General features: G+C 37.1%; 2 protein-coding genes across 6 annotated transcripts in view; one reads left to right on the top strand and one right to left on the bottom strand.

Moving 5' to 3' along the window:
• The first annotated feature begins 221 nt into the window (after positions 1–221).
• Positions 222–10,924, top strand: LOC128526997 (kynurenine--oxoglutarate transaminase 3-like). 4 transcript variants are annotated; one of them, XM_053499252.1, is made up of 14 exons: positions 222–362; positions 2,706–2,794; positions 2,877–2,941; positions 4,292–4,436; positions 5,491–5,640; positions 5,735–5,821; positions 5,911–6,033; positions 6,108–6,228; positions 6,604–6,680; positions 6,768–6,857; positions 7,947–8,133; positions 8,222–8,295; positions 8,373–8,459; positions 9,310–10,924. In XM_053499252.1, the coding sequence occupies exons 2-14, from the start codon at positions 2,708–2,710 to the stop codon at positions 9,364–9,366; spliced, it is 1,350 nt and encodes a 449-aa protein (XP_053355227.1). In that variant the 5' UTR covers positions 222–362; positions 2,706–2,707; the 3' UTR covers positions 9,367–10,924. The 4 variants fall into 4 exon arrangements, with proteins under 4 accessions (XP_053355227.1, XP_053355224.1, XP_053355226.1 ...); XM_053499249.1 differs by having other exon boundaries at positions 5,908–6,033; XM_053499251.1 differs by lacking the exon at positions 222–362 and adding an exon at positions 712–760 and having other exon boundaries at positions 5,908–6,033.
• Positions 10,925–12,063: 1,139 nt separating this feature from the next.
• pkn2b (protein kinase N2b) overlaps positions 12,064–22,885 on the bottom strand; it is a 44,539-nt gene continuing 33,717 nt past the window's right edge. For both annotated transcript variants that reach the window (XM_053498690.1, XM_053498691.1), the window contains exons 9-22: positions 21,679–21,822; positions 21,482–21,557; positions 20,727–20,904; positions 19,499–19,643; positions 19,133–19,269; positions 18,928–19,003; positions 18,711–18,802; positions 18,255–18,431; positions 16,711–16,773; positions 16,556–16,632; positions 16,095–16,237; positions 15,056–15,163; positions 14,849–14,929; positions 12,064–13,661 (exon numbers count right to left, since the gene is read on the bottom strand). In XM_053498690.1, the coding sequence (XP_053354665.1) occupies positions 13,458–13,661; positions 14,849–14,929; positions 15,056–15,163; positions 16,095–16,237; positions 16,556–16,632; positions 16,711–16,773; positions 18,255–18,431; positions 18,711–18,802; positions 18,928–19,003; positions 19,133–19,269; positions 19,499–19,643; positions 20,727–20,904; positions 21,482–21,557; positions 21,679–21,822 (1,701 nt within the window). In that variant the 3' untranslated portion in view covers positions 12,064–13,457. The remainder of the gene's footprint in view (positions 13,662–14,848; positions 14,930–15,055; positions 15,164–16,094; positions 16,238–16,555; positions 16,633–16,710; positions 16,774–18,254; positions 18,432–18,710; positions 18,803–18,927; positions 19,004–19,132; positions 19,270–19,498; positions 19,644–20,726; positions 20,905–21,481; positions 21,558–21,678; positions 21,823–22,885) is intronic.

Here is a 22,885-nt window from a genome sequence, read left to right as displayed (position 1 = left end):
TTTGGCCATATAGTAGGCTATAATATGTATAATGTCAAAAATATTGAAAACGATTTCAACATATTTTTAGGATCATGCAGGGGCAATTGCACAGGCTTTAGTTTAAAGACTGTTTATGATAATCCGCCTTATGATAAACTTTCAAAAGTGCTGAGGCGCGCGCGAGGGGGCGCACGCGAACCCAACTCCTCCCTAAAGTCAACCATGAGTTAAATTTTAAATAAAGTACTGCAGTGCATTGTGCACACAATCTTATTTTGTTAACGGCTGCGATCCAGAGTCAGACTCCAAAATTATAAGAAAAGATTAGAATTTTTGGATTGTACCCTCCATCTGCAGAGCGCTCCTGGATTGACCTCTATGTAAGGATATTATGCATACATAAATGTTTACTCTATTGTTGCTTTTTTTTCTTGAAAATATGAGGCTAAAAAACTTTTTGGGCCAATTTATATAACGTAGTCAATTTTTATAAGCGCGTTCATGAGGTGCCTGGATTTAATAAATCTATTAAAGCTATTAAATAATCTACCAGGAATGCTACCTGGTTATACACGTAAATGTATAAAAACGCATAAAAGGAGCAAACTGTTCTGTGCCTTTGCCACAGAAGAGCTAGATAGTTGAACTGGAAAGGACTTGTTACTGGGAGTTGTAGTTTTTTTTACGAATTAAAAACTCCTGAAACCAATCGAAATTCACTTCCGGCATCAAAGTGACGTCATCATCGTGCGGCAAAATAAACCGTCTAACTGTTCAGGTAAATCCGTTGTTTATTTAAAATTATAAATTTATTTATTTGTCTAAAAGTGTTTTTTAAAAATAGTTTTAGTTTTTAATCGTATTAAATGGAACGGGCATTTTAAACCAGGACAAACAAGGTCACGTCGAATTTTGCGCTTGCGAAACATAAGATAAGAGTTTTCACCAAGCAGGATCTGGGTAAGTGCAGTGGAGTGAGGGCTTAGTGTTGTTTAATGAATATGAGTTGTTTGCGGTTTGTTGGAGACTTATTTGCTTGCGCTGCATCAAACTTGTGCAATTTTAATCGTTAATAAAGCCAGTTTTACATTGAGTTCATATTCAGTGTTACATTGTTACAAGTGAGTCAATGAATAAGCAGTAAGAAGTGCTGAGACGGTGGAATCTGAAGCTGTGGGTTGACCGTGGAGATGTGGGGGAAAATCTATGTTGATTTTAATCAAAATATATTCTAAATACACACTACCAATTATTGGTATAATATTTATAAGTTTCTACATTTTCTAATTATAATTTTTACAGATTTTTATTTCATTCCACATTGTAAAACAGTACTGAAGTCATCCAAAATATGCAATAATCTCAGTTGATATTGAGATGTGTGCTCTAGTGCTGTTAATTGATGATTTATAAGCCTGGTAACTCTAAATGAACTTCTGCTCTGCAGCTGAGGTAAGGTTTGGCTTTCCTGGGATGGTCTTCATGAGAGCCAGTTCCATCATGGTGCTTCATGGGTTTTGCAAATGCAATTGACAATACTGTTCTTGCACAAACTGTTCCAGAACAGCTGACCTTCATGTCTTAAAATAAATACTGGCTGTTATTGTTGTTGCTTAATTACCTAATGCAATATGCGTTATTTTATAGTTTTGAAAAATAATCCAGTATCGTGCTGGAATGTAAAAAAATTAATTCAAATTGTCTCCAAACTTTTGGCTGGTATTGTATATGTGTTTACATTTGAGGGGGAAAATGTTGCATTATTTTTATAATTCTACAGGCGATCTGTTTTAAATTGTTCATACACTGGCAGGCAGTACAGCCAACATGTATGCTATGAGCAGAGTATTTGCAAAATCAGTTTAAAATTGTAACAAAATCTGGTAAAAAAAAAAAAAAAAATGAGTCTGAATATTTCTAAAATCGTGACAGACGATCCAGATGTTTACAGGCTCTTAATACAAATCAAATCAGCACCTAGGAATCACAATATCGTATTGGGTGGTCCCTGGTGATTCCCATTGAAAATGACAAAGTATTTATTGTACACTGTATACAGATAGGCCAGCACAGCGGCTTCGTGTTTAGCACTGTCGCCTTGCACCTTCATTGTCTGGGTTCAATTCCCGCCTCAGGTCTGTTTGCATGTCCTCCGTGTGCTCGGTGGGTTTCCCCAGGGTACACTGGCTTCCTCCCACAGTCCAAAGACCTTCAGTTATTTCCAAATAGCAATCGGGCATCAAACTAGCAACCCGACCACTTAAGTAACTGCCATAAAATGACGGATATATCTCCGGGAAGGGGAGTAAGCCCAATTTGATGGATGGCAGGTAAACAGACTAAAATAGGAATCGCACAAAGGAAAGATAAGTTTTTGTTATTAGAATTACTTAAGGCCTGAACTTCCCTGAAATCTGAGTTACTGTAAATGATAAACAGTGAACATTAACTGGAAACCTACAGATTGCATAATTCCCCGCTCCAGTAACATTATTTATTTTCTTTGCAGAAAAAAATCCTGTAATGAATAATCTGCCAATTTTGTGAGCAATCTTGTTTTTTCTGCTGTATCCTGAGGGTTAAACTAACACAAACTGTGCCCAAATAGTAAATAAAGGAAATTAATCAAAATAGTATAAAATCCTTTTGTTGCTTTCATGCTGTATAATTTATTTTTTGTTGAACAAATTCTGATATGTTAAAGTTTGCTACTCTTCCTGCAGACATGAACATCAGGTGCACATTAAATAGCATCAGATCTGCTTACTGTTTACTCAGGACGAGTCCAGCAAGGAAGTTCTCCTCCACACTTGTAAGCATAACCTCATTTTCTTTTGTAATAATTACTAATTCTTTAAAATTCTGAAATTTACTGAATTTGTGTTTTCTTTCAGTACACTATGGCTTCTATTAAACACAAGAATGCAAAAAGGATTAAAGGACTAGAGAAAAATATATGGTGAGATTTATTGACAGATTTGTTAGATGTACAATAGTCTTGGTATCAGACTCCCCATCCCCCCCCCCTTTTTTTTGCAAAATGTATGTTGTTATAGATTTTATGTTGTAAAGTCTTGCTGAAAGCTTTGCTTCAGTTTGAGATGATATGCACACTGGAGCAGGTTTTTTTAAAGGCCATCACATATTTGCCAGCATGTATCCTTCTCTTAATTCTACCCAGTCTCCCTGCCACTACAGCTCAGGAGCACACTAAAGAATCAACTTTATTGATGAAGATCAGGCTTGCCTTTTTATGTGTTTATATGTATTTTACTTTACTTTTTTTAATTGTAGTAGTATAACCATTGGATTCCCTGTCACTATGGCTGCAGAATTTGATAAAAAACAAAACAAACAAAAAAAAAACACATTTGACACATTGCGATTTAAACTGTTAGATGTAACTCCATCTAAGCTAACAGCAAATCATTATCTAATTAAGAGGATACTTTTCCCCTTATACTTGAGTGGAATATTTATTTTCCACTCAAAATTATAAAACATAAACAAATACCTAAAGTATTTATAAATTCTACATAAGTTCCTGACTAGGTATAGATTACCTGTAATAAATTGCAGCATTTTGTGAATTAACTGAGTGCACTGGTTTTTATTGTGATTTACATTCTCATGCAATTAATTGTGGTCTAGTCCGGTTACTAGGGTTCTAGGAAACTACTTGTCTTTCTCTGTGTTGGAGCCTGTTTCTTTGAGAACTTCCAAAGCTTAAGAGACGGTTTTTATCTTTGCTCAGTTGTATGTCTCCATACAATTTTATTGTAGTCCTACTTAATCTACTGTAATTGAAATTAAAACCAAAATATAATAATATATGCAAAGACTGAATACAGTCAAATACAGTACCAGTCAAAGATCTGGACCCAAGTTTGGATTTATTTTTTGCATTCTATAACAATTCTTGATTTTTTATTTATTTTTTTATTTTTTTGCAAAACCCATTAAAACAAGACCAAAACTTACCTCTGCTGCAGAGAAGAAGTTCATTTAGAGTTACCAGCCTCAAAAATCACTAACAGCACCTCGGGTTAGAGCTGTTATGAATGCTTTACAGAGCATAAGGAGTAGATGCGAAGTAATATCTAAGGAGAGTATTTTATATTTTATTGCGTATAATTACTGCATTGTATGTAATATATACATACTGTATTGTTTTTGAAATCAGAAAAGATCATGGGATTAAAAGGTGTGTTGAAGTTTTTGACTGGTAGTGTGCATACTAAATCCCATGTATGTTGTGTGCCTTGAACCTATAGTAATTTTACATCTTCTATTTCTATTTTTTTTACAGGATTGAACTTACATCTGTAGCAGCAGATCCTTCCATCGTAAATCTCGGTCAAGGTTACCCAGATATCCCCCCTCCAGCTTATGTGAAGAATGGTCTCGCTCAAGCTGCAATGGTGGACCGGCTCAACCAGTACACACGTGGCTTTGTATGACACTCATGATCAGTCTTTTCCAGCTTGTGTAATGTCTTTTCAAGTCATGATTTTCTTGCACAGTAAATTCTTTTCATTGTTATACTAGATTAACTGAGAACAAAATTCTATGCTTTAGAATAATTGATTAGTTCTTATTATTTTCCCCGCATTAGCTTTGCAAAAAGCATAACACTGTGTTGGTTCTCTGACATTCTTGCGATTTGAAATCACAAAATTTTCATGATGTGTGTCATATGGAAGTTGCATTTTACGCATACTAACCAATGCAGCTTATGTACATTTGGGTCATTAAAAATAACATCCACTAGATGGCACATAAGGGCTTAAACCTCCGGCTGTCCATTGCAGTCTGTATAGAATGAGTGAATTTCTATTTTGGTTTTTATTTATCTAGAAAACTGTTAAATATTCTTAAATAGTCCCTGAAGGCTTAAATCAAAACAAATAAAGACACAAAAGAGGATAAAAAAGAGTTTAATTCGTTATAAGTGTTAATACCAAAAAAACTGTCTTTTATAGTTCAGAGAATTGCAAATTTTGTTAGCACTTTTTACTGAATTGTGTTTAAGATATTTTTAGTAATTAAAATAGACATTTAAAAAACTGTTTAAAACTTTCTTAAAATACTATTGTTACAATTTGCAAGCAACATTATATATTGTGATTTAGATTTGTAGAACTATTATAGATTAAATGTCTTTAAGTATATGATAGGCCTTTGTCATATTGCTTACTTCTACTGCTGATGAACACAGGATGTGTGTGTGGAAAGTTTAGGTATGTGCACTTAAAAACATGTATAAACCTGATTACTCACTCAGTCATTCGCTATTCCACTCATCATGTAACCTGTCAGAAAACAATAGAAAATATTGAAATAGAATATTGAAAGTAAAAATATAAATTTTAAGCTCATCCCGTACACTTATACTAATGCTTCAGTGATAAAAAAAACAGTTTTAAATAATGACCCAAAGAAAACAACACTACAGAACCGTCTGACCAATCATGCTCTGTGTGTGTATGCCTTCTGTCATTTTAACAGGGTCACCCATCTCTGGTAAAAGCCCTGTCTCAGGTGTACAGTAAGGTGTACAGCCGTCAAATTGACCCTTTTAAAGAGATCCTGGTGACAGTGGGAGCCTATGGCTCTTTATTCAGCAGCTTTCAGGGACTTGTGGAGGAGGGAGACGAGGTAAATCAACTCAATTCAGTTTTGCAGTTCATCCAAATGTCCACTGCTCCCTTTTGTGGATATTATTGTGCTTTTTCTTGTTGTCCTCCTGCAGGTTATAATAATTGAACCCTTCTTTGACTGCTATGTTCCTATGGTTAAGATGGCAGGAGCCAAACCAGTTTTAATACCACTTCGTCTCGTGAGTTTCCCTCCTCAGCTCTTTAACTGGACATGTATTCGAAATTGTATATAAACAATTAATATGTATTCACAATATCTTTATAGAAGTCTGGTAAGGAGACAGACATCAGCAGTGCAGACTGGGTTCTCGATCAGGATGAACTTGCCAGTAAATTTACTTCCAAAACAAAGGCCATCGTTATTAACACCCCTAATAACCCCATCGGCAAGGTGAGGCTAGTTCTTCACTCAGAAGTTCATTTTTAAACATGTTTCCTGCTCTAGCTCATTGTGTTGATAAACAGGTGTTTAACAGGAGTGAGCTGCAGGCTATCGCCGATCTCTGCATCAAGCATGACACACTGTGCTTCAGTGACGAGGTGTACGAATGGATCATATACAAGGGGCACGAGCATGTGAAAATAGGTACGCCAGCATTTCAGTTAAACTTTCACAGTACACTCGAGGAACTCGGCTCTAGTGCTGTGTCCATTCTGAAAAAGCATATGAATAGAGAAAATAATAGAAAGTGATGGGTTTAGGTAAAGATGGCCACATCCCATTTACTAAGCTGGAATAATGCTGGATTAATATTTGTGGAATAACATATGATGAGGTATTATTAGAAGATGAGATGTAACATTACCATCGCAGTGTTGATTATTTTTCTAGTACGGCATGCCTTGAACCTTTTATTCCTTATATACTGTATAGATTAGATCCCGAAACAGCTCGGACAATGTGAATAAATGTGAATGTGATTCAGGAGTTGTATTCTTTGTGTCATGCTTTTATGTATAGCGACTCTTCCTGGCATGTGGGAACGAACCATTACGATCGGCAGTGCAGGAAAAACATTCAGTGTGACGGGTTGGAAGGTAATTACCAGAAATCAAGTCAATTTAAAGTAATAAAAAAAAAAAAAGTCATCTTTAACGCTCCTTCTTTTTTTCACTTTGTTCCAGCTGGGTTGGTCAATAGGGCCTGAGCACTTGATCAAACACCTCCAAACTGTCATGCAGAACACTCTGTACACCTGTCCAACACCATTACAGGTATGTGTTACACAGTGTTACTTCTTTCATTTTGTAAACTGCACCTTGGTTAAGACATTTGTAGTAAGTGCACTACTTCAGCAGTAATAGAGATGTTATGATGTTGCGCTATTGAGCCTCAGAGCAATGCTGGCAAACATTAGCACTGTATTCACTCACTCACGCATCGTCTATACCGCTTTATCCTGTATAGAGGGTGGCGGGAGCCTATCCCAGGAAACTTGGGGCACAAGGCTGGGTACACCCTGGACAGGATGCCAACTCATCACCGGGCACAAACACACACACACACTACAGTGTAGTGCATTTTGGGAACACCAGTTAGCCTAATCTGCATGTCTTTCGATTGTGTGAGGAAACCCACCAAGCACAAGGACAACATGCAAACTCCATACAAACAGGATGGGAATCGAACCCAGAACCTGGAGGTGCAAGGCGACCGTGCCACCTGCACTGTATTTAATTTCAGTTAAATTCATTTTACTTTTATTTATATAGCACTTTTATTAATGGTCAGTTTTACAGAATCAAAATGAATTGACCAAATGACCAAAAATTATGGATATGAGTTTGAATATTGTGAGGAACTATGTATGAATCATAATCAAGTCAAGGGCGACGGTGGGAACAAAAAAAACCTCCCTGGAATAGCAATAGGAAGAAACCTTGAGAGAAACCGAACTCATCAGGGAAGCCATCCTCATCTGGGTGATAACTGGGGGCAGGTATTGATCTGCAGTCACACTGTATGTTAGAAGGCTGAAAGTTTATATGAAATATGAGTTATTATGAAATTATCACACATTCCTATCTTATCCAATACCTGATTTGCGTAACAGTCACCTCTTTTGCATTGAAAGTTATCAAATTTGCCTCATATTTAAATCCAAAGGAAACAAGGAATGATGAAACCTACTGAGCAAAAATACAGCCCTGAACTATAGTGGCAGGTATTTGGAGACAGTGAAATGCATAGTTCTTTTACCTACACATTCTTTTCTTGAGCAGACACACTTCCGCATAATAACATAATAATTGTGGGTGAAATCTGACTGTATTTAACAGTTTTTCTTCTGTCTTGGCAAATAGGAGGCAGTTGCACGTGGACTCCTGCTTGACTGTGAGCGAATGGGACAGCCTGACTGCTATTTCTCTACCCTATCTGAGGAGCTGCAGGGAAAGAGAGACCGCATGGCGGCCATTTTGAAGCAGACAGGGATGTGTCCTGTAGTTCCTGAAGGAGGCTACTTCATGCTCGCCGATGTCACAGCTCTCAGTGAGCAAATATTTTAATGGAATAATGAATCTAATGTAGGTTAAGAGGCAGTTTATAACATCCTTCCTTATGTCTGCCTCCTGTGTAGATCAGGATCTTTCAGGCATGAATGACGATGAGGCGTATGACTACAAGTTTGTCAAGTGGATGATAAAGGAGAAGGTATGAAAGAAATCTTAACACTGTTTCATATAAATTCTTAAATACAAATGTATTCTTAAATATTATTTCTCTTGTAGAAATTGGCAGCCATTCCTGTAACAGCATTCTGCGGTGATGACTCCAAGAAGCACTTTGAGAAATACATCCGGCTGTGTTTTATTAAGGTAATGATTTGTATATCAAAGCAATACATGGACTTTCCCTGTACAACATTTTACTCTTATCGTAAATACAGTCATGCTCTGTAGGGATGGGAATCACCAGTGAGCAGCCGACACAATATTATTACGATACCTAGGTGAATATTTTTGGCACCAGGTGGAATCTTTATAAATATTCCTATACAATGATACTTCCAATTCTGTTACAATTTTGAGACTTTGAACCCTTTTTAAAAAAAGAAGAAAAAGTTGCTATAAACACAAAAGGTAGCTTTATTCTGCAGCTTCACAACTAAAATGAACATGAGTAATTAAACATAGCCCATTCCTTATACGATTTTTTTTCACTTAAAAAGTTAATTTTAAACAATATGAAATTACTTCATAAATAAAATGAAGTGGGGATACATTGTGAACACGCAGGCATGCATGGCTGCTAACGCATGGCTTCTAACGCAATTAGTAGTTTTGAGACTACTTTGCACTCGTGATGTTTTGAGACTGGCGTGAGTGTGTGTATTGAATAGGTTCCGATAGTAATTTGCTGGCAGTGTTTAGAGAAAAAGGCACAACTTTTAATAATGGACGTCATAAAATGTGTTTCTAAGGCACCACTCAGAAGTTTGTGCACTCACCATAAAATCGGTTACGTCCGAGGCTGGTCAGTTACAGTATGGCTGATCAAGCTGAAAACTAACTAAACCAGTCACTGGTTGTTCGACAAGTGCATTTCTCTTTCTCTCTCTCTCTCTCTCTCTCTCTCTCTCTCTATATATATATATATATATATATATATATATATATTTACATCGCTAAAACAATGAGGGTTTTTTTTCTCCTTTCTTTTCTGCAGCAAGACAGTACGCTGGATGCTGCTGAGGTCATTCTAAAGAACTGGAACAAAGCCTGACCCTGGGTATCACATTGACACTGTATTAGCTTACTCGCCTCAGATCCACATTACCTCTGATGAACACGTACAGTGTGTGTCAATGTTTAAATTCAGTGCTGGGCACAACAGTGTTTTTAGCCCCAACCAACGACAGAGAGGCAACACAACTTCAACTGATTTTATGGTATGGCTACAGTATCTGCAGTGAATGCTGTCAGATAGAACATTCACAGATCAGAAATAACATTACGACCACTCGCCTATTGACTAGATCCCCTTTTGAAACCCATCCAGACATGAACTTCTGGCTACTTCCTACAGTGCATCCTGGTGCCATTTCTCCCCCAGGAGAGTGACGCACACTCCCCCCACCATCCACATGATGTAAAAGAAAATATGCCATTGTTCTTGCATTGCTCCATCGTTCAATTTTGATGCTCACATGGCCATTGTCAGCACTTTCGGTTGTGGAGATGGGTCAGCATGGGCACCCTGACCGGTCTGAAGATACACAGCTCCATACGCAACAAACTGTCATCTTTATTTCGGAACCAGCATTAACTTTGTCAGCAATTTAAGGTACAGTACTGTAGCTCTTCTGTTGGATTAGTGGCCAACCATGATCCCGTCACCAGTTCACCCATTTTCTTTTCTTTCAATCACTTTTGGTATGTCCTGGCGACTGCAGGATGGGATCGTCCCACAAGAGCTGCAGTCTTGGAGTTGCTCTGACCCAGTTGTCTAGGCATTACAATTTGGCCATTGTTAAAGTCGCTCAAATCCTTATGCTTGCACATTTTTTTTCTGCTACCAACACACCAACGTCACGGACAAGTGAAAATATTTACTTGCTGGCTAATATATCATGCAGGTGCCATTGTAACAAGATGATCAATGTTAATTGACGTCACACCTCAGTGGTCATAAAGTTATGGCTGATCAGCGAATGTTACTTATGATATAGGATTGGGAGACTGGAGGAAGCGGAGAAGATTCAGTTAAATTTTATTTATATAGTGCTTTCAACAATGGTCATTGTCTCAAAGCAGCTTCACAAAAATGAAAGAATTTTTTAGAAAAGAAAATATTTGGAAGTGTGTATGTGCGAAAAAAAATGTGTCTAGATAATGAGATGAATAAATGATAAATGGAATGTCTCTGATGATCAAGCGAAGGGTGACGGCGACGGTGGCAAGGAAAAACTCCCTGAGATGGCAATAGAAAGAAACCTTGAGAGGAACAAGACTCAATCAGGGAACCCATCCTCATCTGGGTAAAAAACATGGTAGATAATAGTAGGCAGTGAAACAACGGTATTTACCTATGTGAGCATGATCAGACATCTGCATAGTAGAAATGTATTATTAGATCAATTTGCTTGGCTGTGGACTCTCAGTCCTTGTTTAGGGTCAAAAACAGTTGTACAAGCACTCGGCCCATGAGGCTCCTTTACTAACATACAACTGCAATGAAAATTTTCCTGTGTAAAGCAAATGTGGACTACTATTTACTGTCAGTTTAAAATTGTGGTTTGGAGACTGAATACAGTTTGACCTAATTAAAGACCTTCCTATTGGTCTGTTGCTCATTTCTTGTATTAAGTAAAATGTCATGTGTAATATAGATTCGCATATATCAAAGCAGTAGCTTTTCACACAACTGAAAATGTACTGTATTTTCATTATTTCATTATTCAGCAATATTTTAGTAATGTCTGTAAATAGAGTTCAATTTGACTACAATGTTGGCTGAGGCAAAGACAGTGAAGGATGAACACAGGAGGTTAAAAGCTAAATGTCAGTCTTGCTTAAGAAAAGGTTGAGTCAAGTCAATTATTGTCTTCATGCAATATGGAGCCATGATTCTTTTTTCTCGATCACTCTTTGATTACTTGAGTCTTGGAATATGCCTGTGCTTTAGGGAAGAAAAACTCCATAAATGTGATAACCTAAACATTCAGTACATTTAGTTTATCAGTTGTATTCATTTTATTATTACATAATGTTGCTGAGCCTAAACCTGACCAACTAAAGCAACCCCAGATCATAACACTGCCTGCAGAGGCTTGTACAGTAGACACTGCATGATGGGTGCATCACTCCATGTGCTTTCTTTCTTACCCTTCTGGAATAGAGTAAATTAACCCTCCAGTAATTTTACCTCTCCGTAGATTATTTTTTAACCAGACAGGGTATCACACGATGGGTCACTGTACAGAAAGTCATAAATATGCAATAGACTGCAAAACAAGCCAACATCTCACTAGCCATTAGTCTTTCACCACTCAAAACGCCAATAAGAAACTGGGCATGTGAGCTCTTAAATGTAAACATGTCTTTAGCACTCTGCTCAGAGTTTATTATGCTGCCCTGTAATGGAGCATAAGTAGCGGTTGACTAGCTTTGCCAGTATGTGGCAACTGGCAATTAACCACACTGGAAGAAAACAGGGTTTAGAAAAAGATCTACTCTAAATTTCAGTATTGAAAGTTCATATTATAACACATGAGGGATTAACGGTACTAGTCCTGCAACTGGAGAGTCGAACCTTGCTGTATTTTTGTCTCTGAAAACTTAACTGCCTAAAGACGCATTACCCATAAAACAACGATTCATTTCAGTCACTCTTATGGGTCTTATGCTAATAGGCATCCAGGTAATCAAGCAAAAAATACATACACACAGCCTCAAATAAACGGTCAACAAATCCAATGAATGTGCTCACTTAAAACACGGCCTATGGCATGTCTTAGTTTATTTACTTAGTGCATGCATCCTCTACGGCTTTTACCAGGAGGAGGAGACAAAGAGCAGACACTATTGTGGGTACAGAGTGTATTTGAAAAACATTTGGTGATACACAGAGTGAAATCATTGGCAAGAGTCCCTAAGAGCTCACTCTGACTGAGGGGATGAGTCTGCTGTGCATTAGCAGTCCATGGATTAGAAACCAATATCCAGGGATTTCGTCCACCAGGAAGACCAGGTAAGGTCCAAACGTCCTCCAAAACAGCATTGTTGCTCGGCACACAGAATCACAAACTGTGTAAAAACATCTTTTGCCAAGTATCATCAGGAAAGATCTGCAAGTCACTCTATGATCATCATTTTAAAAAACAGACTAAAAAATACAGGCTTTGGCATATCCATGTGCCAAAAATATACACTTTAGTGTTCTTTTTGATGAATATACATTTTTACATTCCATTTGTCAGGTTTATGATTGCTCTGTGATTTGAGCTGCCCTCTCCTTAATGAAAACCATACAATTCATATATTAAAAAATAAAAAAAAAGAACACGCACATATGCATACCATACAGCAGATCAAAGTTGCTAATTTCCTAAAAATATAATATAAAAACTATAAGTTACACTTTTTCAATTATGATATGAATACATACTTAAGTGGAAATTAAGTCTGAAAACCACCAGAGATGAAAAAAAAAGACGTCTTTCATCTTGTGTCAAGATTGGTCTGTTGGGTGGTCTTGGCCAAGGACTCCCCCGATTGCATAAAGAGCCGGATTGGCGGTGTGTGTTGGAGGTTTTCAGTACCTGATGCTGATTTTCTGGAAGCCCTCTATCAGTGATAAGTTTAAGGCACCATGGGGGAGGAAGACGCTAAATAAATATGCGAATCAAAAGATAAGTGTTGTAAAGTGGGGAATGTCTATGAGCTTCGCAAAACAAAGTCTTTGTAGTGTTTCACTTGGTTAGACGAGTTTTTTTTGTTAATATAGCAAGCACATTATTAGCTTGAAGTGAAGTTTTGTAGTGAACAACCAGCAAAAGAGGACTTCATTGAAGAGGAGAACTTGTAAATGGACACCACTCATGAGAAATCTCAGTGCTCTTGACTGAAAAGGAAAAAAAATAGAAAAAAGAGGAGCTATGTTGGGCTACCTGGACTTTCCCAGCTGAATGTAGAGACTTGGTAAAAACTTTTTGTTAAAAGGGAGGGGAAAAAAAAAAAAACAGCTGACACAGATAAGAGCAAGAGGGAAGTGGTCCTTACAGAGAGGTTCTCTGGTTCTGGCAGTGAGCCTTGTTTGTCCATTTGGTTCACAGTATTGAGTGTGTGTGGGCTGTTGATGGTCAGCTGGAGAAGCTAACACCAGTCAGCGATGTAGTCGAAGTCTGTGAAGAGCTCCTGTTCTGAGGTGTTGAGGATTCTGGGCTCACGTGGTGGGGTAAGGATCGGAGCCTCCGAGGTGAACTCATCATCAAAGTTACTAACATCCTCCCGTCCTTTAATGGTGGGCATGAACGGAGGCCGGATCTTCTTAGCTAACAGAGCAGACCAATCCACGTTCTGATGAAGAGAAGAAGGAGAAAATGAAATAAACTTAACAGATAAGAAACAACAACAACAACAAAAAAAAAAACATTAAAAGAAAAAAACAAAAGTCAGCTGAAAAAAAAGATAATTAAGAGAAGACAGAAGAGCCTGACACAAACAGGAAAAAGAAAAAATGCGAGAACAAAAACAGAACTAGATAGACTGAGAGGGATGCAAGCCAGAGTTTAGACACAATAAAAGAAACACCAGGGAATAATAATAGATGATGTGGAGGTCAATAGGATAAATAAAGTGTATAAACGGAAACAGAAATTGTCCTTCATCTTTAGCTATGCTACAACATGCCACAGAAAAAATAATAATATTAATAATCCATTAGAAAACAGAAGAAACAGAGAAAGCAAGAAATTGCAAAACAATAGAATTTCAGTGATGCTGTGTTAAAAATTCTATGAAAGATATAGTACTGCTGCAAAATTAATTTTGTATTTATGTATTTTTTGTAATTTTGTATTTAGGCTGTATTTATGTAATTTTTCAATACAAAGTCAAGAATAAGTTTTTTTTTTATATAATATCGAGTTGATAGATAAATACTGGCAAACATCCACTTAATGAGATCAAATTATTTGTTGTTAGCCTAGATTAATAAGTTTAAATACACAACGATACATTTATTAGTTGAATATTGCTGTTAAAATACTGTATGTGTCAGAATAATAAAATTATTATTTTTTTTTTTATGAAATCGTGCAGCGCTATTACACAGATTTCTGCAAATTAAAGCTCCTTTTTGGTACAGGTGGTTGTGTGAACTCCTAGCTAGGTTTGTATTTGTTTAGTTCAAAATTCTAATTAGGCTGATGATCCAGAATCTCACGATAAGTTTCACTGAACTTATATTTTAATCCGAATTTGCGGTTTATAATTGTGATTTGATTTTTATTGTTATTGCTTTTATTGCTCTACTTACTGTAGGCTATGGCAGCACAAACCCAACCAAACATGATCCTGGTGCATTAATTAACTTAACATTAATCAGTTAATCATTTTTCATGTTGTTAAAACCTGGTTGCTTTATATATTAGCTGTAATATTTTAGTGTACAGCTCATATTTGATTTAGTCTGTTTTCATCTGCTGTCTGTAGTGTTTGTGTGTTTAATGACATGAAGAAATTGCAATTCAAACTAAGCGTACTCTAAAAAACGGATGCTTCTTCACTTCTTCAGCGTCCCGCTCTCCTGCACCGAGGCGTCGCTCGGGATTTCTTCTCAAGAGCTGCGGACAGATGAATAGAACAGGACACAGACATGAGTATTTAAACATCTACAACATTTTCTATATGCAAAATCATTTGTCTTAGTTGAGGAAGAAGAAATGTGCTGCAGCTATATGGGAACATACTCGTCTCATTATGGAGATGGCCTCTGTGGAGAGGAATCGTGGGTACCGGACTTCATCGTTGACGATACTGTCAAACACCTCCTCCTCGTCATCGCCTGGAAATGGAGACTTCAGGCAGAGAAGAGAACAAAACCAAGTGTCAGGAATATTATTTTGCTGTAATCTGTAAAATGAATATACTGAAAAATAATACAGAGAAAGATTTGCACAATTTGTCTCCTTTATAAGAAATTCATTTTAAGAAGCAGCTTAAAACTGACTTAAAATGTACTTAGCGTTGGGTGAGGATGGGCTACCAAATTTTTGCATATTATTTACTAATATATCATGGCTTTTAAAATACCTGGTAAGAACCTAGTATTTCGAATTGAGCAATTTTTCACAAGCTTAAAGATTTAAATGGAGTATATTTGGATTTATTTTCTCCATTCTAGAACAATACCAGATTTCTTCAAAACTATGAAATTACACATGCGATTAGGTAATTAAACAACAACAGTTAGTTGTTATTTTGAGACATACAGGTCAACTGTTTTGGATTAGTTCTTGCAAGAATCAAATAATATTGTTGCAGAATATTGCACGAACATTGGGAAGTCCACTTGCAAAACCCATAAAGTAACATGATGAAACTGGCTCTCACAAAGACCTTCTCAGGAAAGCAAGACCAAAACTTATCTCTGCTGCAAAGACGTTTATTTAGAGTTACCCAGCTCAAAAATCACCAATTTACAGCACCTCAGATTAGAGCTGTTATGAAGGCTTTACACAGCATAAGTAGCAGACACGTCTGAATATCAACTATTCAAAGGAGATTATTGCATATGTTGGACGGTTTCACCACTGTTTTACAATATAGAAAGAAATAAAAACCAAAAAGACCATGGAGTTTGAAGGTGCCTCCAAACTTTTGACTGTATATACTGTATACATTCATCTCATTCCAATTATATGCCTTTCGAATAAAAATCTCCATTAAGTCTTTTCGAAAGCTCAGTAAATCACAGTTTGTAGGTAAATATTTTAGCGACATTCTCACCTCTCCAACCAACATCTCGAAGATAAGCACACCCAAACCCCACCAGTCTACAGCCCGTGTGTATGAAGTTTCCGTCAGGACCTCAGGAGCCAGGAACTCAGGAGTGCCACAGAATGTACTTGTGCGATCTCTAAAGCCCATCCCTAAAGACAGTGAGAAACAAACAGCCGAAAACACTGTCAGTATAACGGAAATTCAGTTGATTGAGGATTGATCCACTAGCCAGCTTTGTGTCATGCTACACAAGTGAGTGTGGCTTCTTCAGATTTATTTGTCCTCTGGACAAATAGTAATATTGTTAAGACCAAATCACAGCCATGATGATGTTCAGTATAACTGCACTCTTGTGTATGCTATAAGTTACTTGAGACATTATAATTATGGGCTTTATTTGAAAATACATTTAATGCTTGAATTTCAGGTGCCAAGATGGCTCAGAGAGCAGAAAGCAGAAGAATTACCTTCTTTGCAGAGCCCAAAGTCAGCAATCTTTACATATCCTTCAGTATCCAGCAACAGATTATCCAGCTTCAAGTCCCTGGAGGAATCAAATTGCAAATTGCATGAATCTCTGTTCAGAGGCAAAGTGTTAAGATTTTGTTTGAATGAAACATACCTGTATACAATTTTATGCTCATGCAGAAACTGCAGGCCCAAGACCACACAGGCAGCATAGAAACTGTAAAAATAAATTAAAAGGGTAAGGGGCAGCATATTAGTAGATAATATTTTCTTTATTATTATGAGTAATGACCATGGTACACTGGCCAATTTTTCCAAGCAGCACTGCCAATGACTATGACTGTAGCCAAACATGAACTTGTGCAAATTGATAATCACTTATCTAAGAAAATGAATTCTCAATCAGGCAATTAAGATTGAAAAAAAAACAAAAAAAAAAAACAGTTTAGCTAACAGAAAAAGATGAAGGCGTTATAACTGATGAGTCTTGTGAAAACCTTCAATAGATGCCTAGCTAGCATCCAACATTTCCTTTTTTTTGGCCAGTAGGAAAAAAGTACTGGACATCTAAACAACACTGTAAAAACTGTAAATCTGCAAGCATAGTTTACATAAGGAAATGTGAATTAAAAAAAATATAATAATGAAAGGAATTACAATAATAAAAGAAAAGAAAATGTCCCAGCTAACAAATTAATGGGAAAATCCAGACTGTAAGCTGTGGTAAAATTGTGTGTCCTTTAGAAGAAGCAGGTCACTGCAAATGACTGATCACCTTCATCCTCTGATGAAATATTTCTTTCCTTATGGGAGTCCTTTCTTCCAGGACAATTCTGTAGTTTATGAGTATGAAAATGTTATGAATCATGTGCTATGGTGATTATAATCCTGGTCCCAACACAACTGATTTTGGACCAGAGTGTTAGACAGCGCTCTCCTCCAACAACCAAAACATCACTCTGGGAATATATTTTGGACAAATGAAGTTCATTTCCTTAGTTCTGTTTCAAAGACTTGGAGGATTCTGTTCTGGTAGTTCACCAAGACTCCATAATATATTAATATAACTGTATAATATATTATCCAAATGCTTTCCAGTTGTCTGGTACACTTCCAGATAAAAATGGCAAACTGTGATCAAAACTATATTTGCAAAATGTTATAATGTAAAATGCAGTCTGAGGTATACAGTATAATTATGTGTTGGCCATGTGTTTTGAAAGGAATCGGGGTGAAAAAGATTACCAGCATGTGTTAGCTTAGCTTGTGTAAAATAAAAGAGTAGCAAGCAAACTGCCTGGCCAAAAAAACCTTTCATTTAAGAAGGGTCATATTATTGGCCTGCGTCAAGCAAAGAAAACTTTAATGGAAATAAATTTACTGGAACAGTTTTAAGAACCATCCAATGCATTATTAAAACCTGAAAGGATAGTGATGAACCATTAACTTTAAAAAAGAAAGTGCTCAGAAAGTGTTATGTGGCAATAAAAGTAAATCAGCTGAGGACATGAATGTACTGAATAAACAAGTTATCACATCAATTGAGTTTTTCTTCCCTGATGGCATGGGTATATTCCAGAACTTAAAAATTTAGCAAGAAGCTATTCACACTTTTCCCAAATACCTTTCCTGTACATTTACAGGTCTGAAAATGGGTGGTTTTAGGTTACATACTTTCATTCAATAGTGGTCACTTACACTGCACGTGGCTCTGAGAACACGTCGGCATGGATGTGCATCATCAAGTCCCCTCCTGCTGCGTACTCCATTACAAAACACACATGCTCCTTGGTCTGGAAACAAGCAAAGAGATTGACCAGGAACGGATGCCGGACGCTGTTCACTGTCTCGAAAATCCTCTTCTCACACATCAGGCTGGAGAACAAAATGCACCATGTCATTATGAGCGTGGAAAACTGGCACAGAAAAGCCATTTAAATCAGACTTTCCAACACACAAGAACCGCATGCACTTCATTCACTAAAACCCGACAAATTCATATACTGCAGTGTTTTGAATATAGATTAGATCAGGTATCTGAAGAAAGTCCATCAGTGGACATTTGCCTTGTTTGGTTTTCTGGGTAATAAAATTGCAGATTAAACTAATTTTTGTTTTTTTTTATTGTGAAATTTCCCGATTGGTCATGCTTACCTGTCGACTTCATCACGAGCAACAATATCACCTTTCTTCAGTGCTTTGATGGCAAACATTTCCCCAGTGTTCTTGTATTCTGCCAGTAACACCTATTTAATAATTAAAAAGACTTGATTGATGCAATGAAGCTCAAACACAAACCTAACATAAATAATTCTTTATACTACAGTATAAATACAGTAAGGCATTTTATGATTCATTAAATAGCTCTTGCCTTTCCAAAGTGTCCACGGCCAAGAACAGCCACACAAGAAAAGTCTCTGAGACTAAACTGAACATCTGGGTCTTCCCTTTAAAAAAAAAAACGAAAAAAAAAAAACAGAACAATTATACTTGGTGGATTTCAAATCTCAAATCTTGGAGTCCTGATAAAATGAAGATGTGATGTATGTGTCCAGGAGAACAGATGAATATTGCACCTTGGCTCAATATGGTGTTGCTCTTTAAGCTTGAGATCAGGCTGCTGAATTTCATCTTCAACCGGACTTTCATATTCCTGCTTGGACACTGTACTGTTCCGGCTGTCGTTCAGGAAGTCGAACGTGGATAATGCATCCTGCGTGTAAAAACCATTTAAGATCAAGTCTTAAATTTACACATTCCATCACATCAACAAAAACAGCATCACACACTGTAAAGTTTCCTGTATTTGAACAAGTACTTCAGCACAAGCAGATACATATCTGACTGAATTAATGCATCTTCTACTGTGCTTCTACATCTTCTACTACTCTGTATTTTGGGCTGTATTTAGGATACTGTACCTATTTCAAACAGTTCATTACCTGGACCTCATTCCTTTCAAAGGTTTTTTCTTGTGTTGGTGTTTCTTCCTCCTCTTCTTCTTCTAGCTCAGCAGCAGGGGTGGGGTGGCGTTTCGGAGGAGGAGTGGCGCCTTTGTCGAAGTCTAATTTGGTCACGGTCGGATCACTGAGAGAAAAGGTCAAAACACAACACCGCTGACAACGTGCCAGTTTCCGTTTTAGTCCTGGCCCCTGGCCATGTTTGGGTCTGGAGTGTTTCTAGCCAAACCAGACGCCTCACTGAAGGACATCTCATTACAGCATTCAAGTGCAGATAAAGAGGTGGACTTTAATCAAATGGACATTTAAACAGAAACTGGGTTACTTCAGTATATTTTACCCACAGCAACTGAGAAGACTTTAGTTTTTTTTAGACTGTTTAGCCTCTTTCTTTATTCAACATTAGGCATAATAATACAATCAGAAAATTAGATGTTTGTTTTTATGGGGTTTATGAGACCACATGTCAGTGTATTTGGCCGTTAAAAAAAAAAAAAAGAAAAAAAAAAGATATATGCCTAAAAGCCTATTTTACTGTTAATAATCAATATAACTTTTATTGTTTGTTTTAAAGCACTGTACTACGCAGCAGCAAGTTACATAAACACATCAGTTGTGATGTAGGATGGAAACAATTCACAAAACTTTACTGCCAGCTAAACAAGAGCAAAGTGTTTTGCTTGAACTTGTCATGCGATTTTGTTAAGCAGCCATCTGAGATTTGTCCATGCTTCTGCAAATGGATGGGAAATGAAGATTCAACCACAGTGGTTAGAGTTATGTGCGAGTGTCCAGAAGGTTGAGGGTTCAAATCCCAGGACAGCCGGAAAACCACAGGTCAGCCCTTCATTCTAGTCTCATAACCCTCAACTGCATGCTTGTGTGGCAACCCATTTCACATTTCAAAAATATGACATAGCATGACTATATCTGGAAGTCTAACAAGCTTCAAGACTGCTAGACAAAAACGTTTATTGGGACATCTTCCCTCCAGACATATGGTCAGCTAATTAAAATTCCTTTTAAAGAAACACAAAAACAATGTGGCTAAAAGTCTGAGATATTTAAAAAATAATAACAAGCACTATAACAATATGGCTAATATTTTGCATGAATAAAAAAATAAATAAATTGTTGAACCTTGCACTAACACATGCAGCTACAGTATCCGTCAGGACCTAACAAATGTTGACAAATGTAGTGCGTGTACCTGGACAGAGATGGAGAATCTGGGTGGCCGAGGATTCCCGTTTCAGGGCTCAGCGCTGATCCGAGCTCAGCCACCTGCGGACTGAAGGAATTGTTGACGGACGGAATTGCTCTTCTCATCAAACGCCCCCACGTGGCGATATTGATGTTCATTTGAGGTGCGCGCAGGAATGTTTTACCTGGAGAAAGAAACGCAAATAATATATCACACCATTAAACAACATTAATTACATTACATATAAAGCAAACCACAGTGATGTTCAGTTAATCTAATGTGTGTAAATAATGGCCAGTGAACGTTCAAAGGTTAGGGTTCTACAGTACTAATCACTGCACGGTTCTGATGTCATACTATATTTGACGGTTATTACTGGATAAAAACAATCGCTTAATAAAAAGCCACCACTGGAAACTAAAAGAAACCTCAAGTTACTTGATAAGTAATTATTGAGAGAAGGGCATGTCAGGTTTAGAAAGGAAGCACGTGAAGTGTTGCACCCATCATGCATAGTGTACAGTACATGTCTCTGGAGGCAAGTGTTATGATCTGAGGTTGCATCAGTTGGTCAGGTTTCATCATGTGGCAATAAAATGAAGTCACCTGACTACCTGACAGGAAGCATGAGGAATCATTTTTACATATGAATTAGCCACCATGTTGACACGCGATAATTAAAACTTAAGGCAATGGAACAACATTTTAGCATGTAAAACCTTTTTTTCTTACCAGGCAGTGTATTATGACAATGAGCCTACCTTGTTGTTTTGAGAAGATTTTCTTTTGCCTTTGTAGTTTTGGTCGCCTCTCAATGACTGGATTAAAAAATGTGACCTGGGTGGAAAATGAATAAGTAAGTAAACACAAACAACCGTACATTTTGTAATGCCTGTCATGAGGCGAGACAGAGAGAATGAGAGTGTTTGAGTGAGTGTTGTGTGACAAACATGAGCACCTCTGCAAAGAGAGTTCCTTGAGGCTCCAGGTAGAGGCACATGCCATGACGCTGATTGTCCAGGAAGTCCTCCAGCCTCAGGAACTTGACGGCACACAGAGAGCGCCAGTCCCTCCAGTACACGGAGATCTCCAACTCACGAGACTGGACAGAAAATAATAATAATGAACAACTCTCAGTATAACACATTAGGTTTGAAAAGAAGTTACTGCTATTTAGCAGGTACAGTGTACAGGTGTATTGCTCTTTATTGCTTTCCAGGGTGCATCTCTATATACCGTTTAGACATGTAAATTTAAAAACTAATAGATTAACATTATACATTTTCAGAAAAAAATGAGTAATAGGCTAAATTATTTTAGAAATAGACTATAAGGACCTATATCCAGTAAAAGGCTTTTGTTGCTCACATGCAAACTGTTGTACAATGATATGACAGAAATTTCTGGACAGACACCTCTAACTCAGATGAATGTGAAAATATATATTTAAAAAAAAAACTATATAAAAGAAGTGAGTATTACTTTGAGTTGTCAGTCAAGAAATCATTATCTAGACTCACAGGGGATTATAAATAAATCTGTACACATTTGGTCATTCAACTCACAACTGCTGCAATTCCATGCAGAAATAATTGTGTAAGCATGACTAACATATATGCACTGGTAAACAGCGAAACGGTCATGCAACACATGAACCAAGTTAATACCATGCTACACTATATGACCAAATGCACCATGTGCGCCCATTCCAAAACCATGGGCATTAACATGGAGTTGTGCTTATCCAGTTCATCCTGAAGGTGTTCAGTAAGGTTGGGGTCATGGCTCAGTGTGGGGGGAAAATCCCATTTGCATTTCAGGGCACGTTTGGCCATATAGTGTGCTAGGTGATGGGGAAGCTGTGTGTGCATTGGAACACAGGCATTTTAATGTCTAGTATGTTAAGGGATAATGAGTGGCAGGAAATTATTAGACAGAATTTAAAATGTGTGACTAATAAATGTGTCTAACCTGTATTAATCTTATCTCAGGCAAAAAAAAAAAAAAATTGTGATATTTTTTGTTATTGGATTTAAAAAAAAAAAAAAAAGTTGAAAAACAGTGGATGCAATTAATGAAGTGAAATAGAACTTTTTAAAACTAGCTAGCTGAATTTTTTTAGGCATTTTTAACAAATTCAGGTAGGCAAAAAAAAAAAAAAAAAA

This window comes from Clarias gariepinus, chromosome 6, assembly GCF_024256425.1.
Source record: "Clarias gariepinus isolate MV-2021 ecotype Netherlands chromosome 6, CGAR_prim_01v2, whole genome shotgun sequence".
In the NCBI taxonomy this organism is placed as follows: Eukaryota; Metazoa; Chordata; class Actinopteri; order Siluriformes; family Clariidae; genus Clarias; species Clarias gariepinus.
This window is presented reverse-complemented; position numbering and strand designations above follow the sequence as displayed.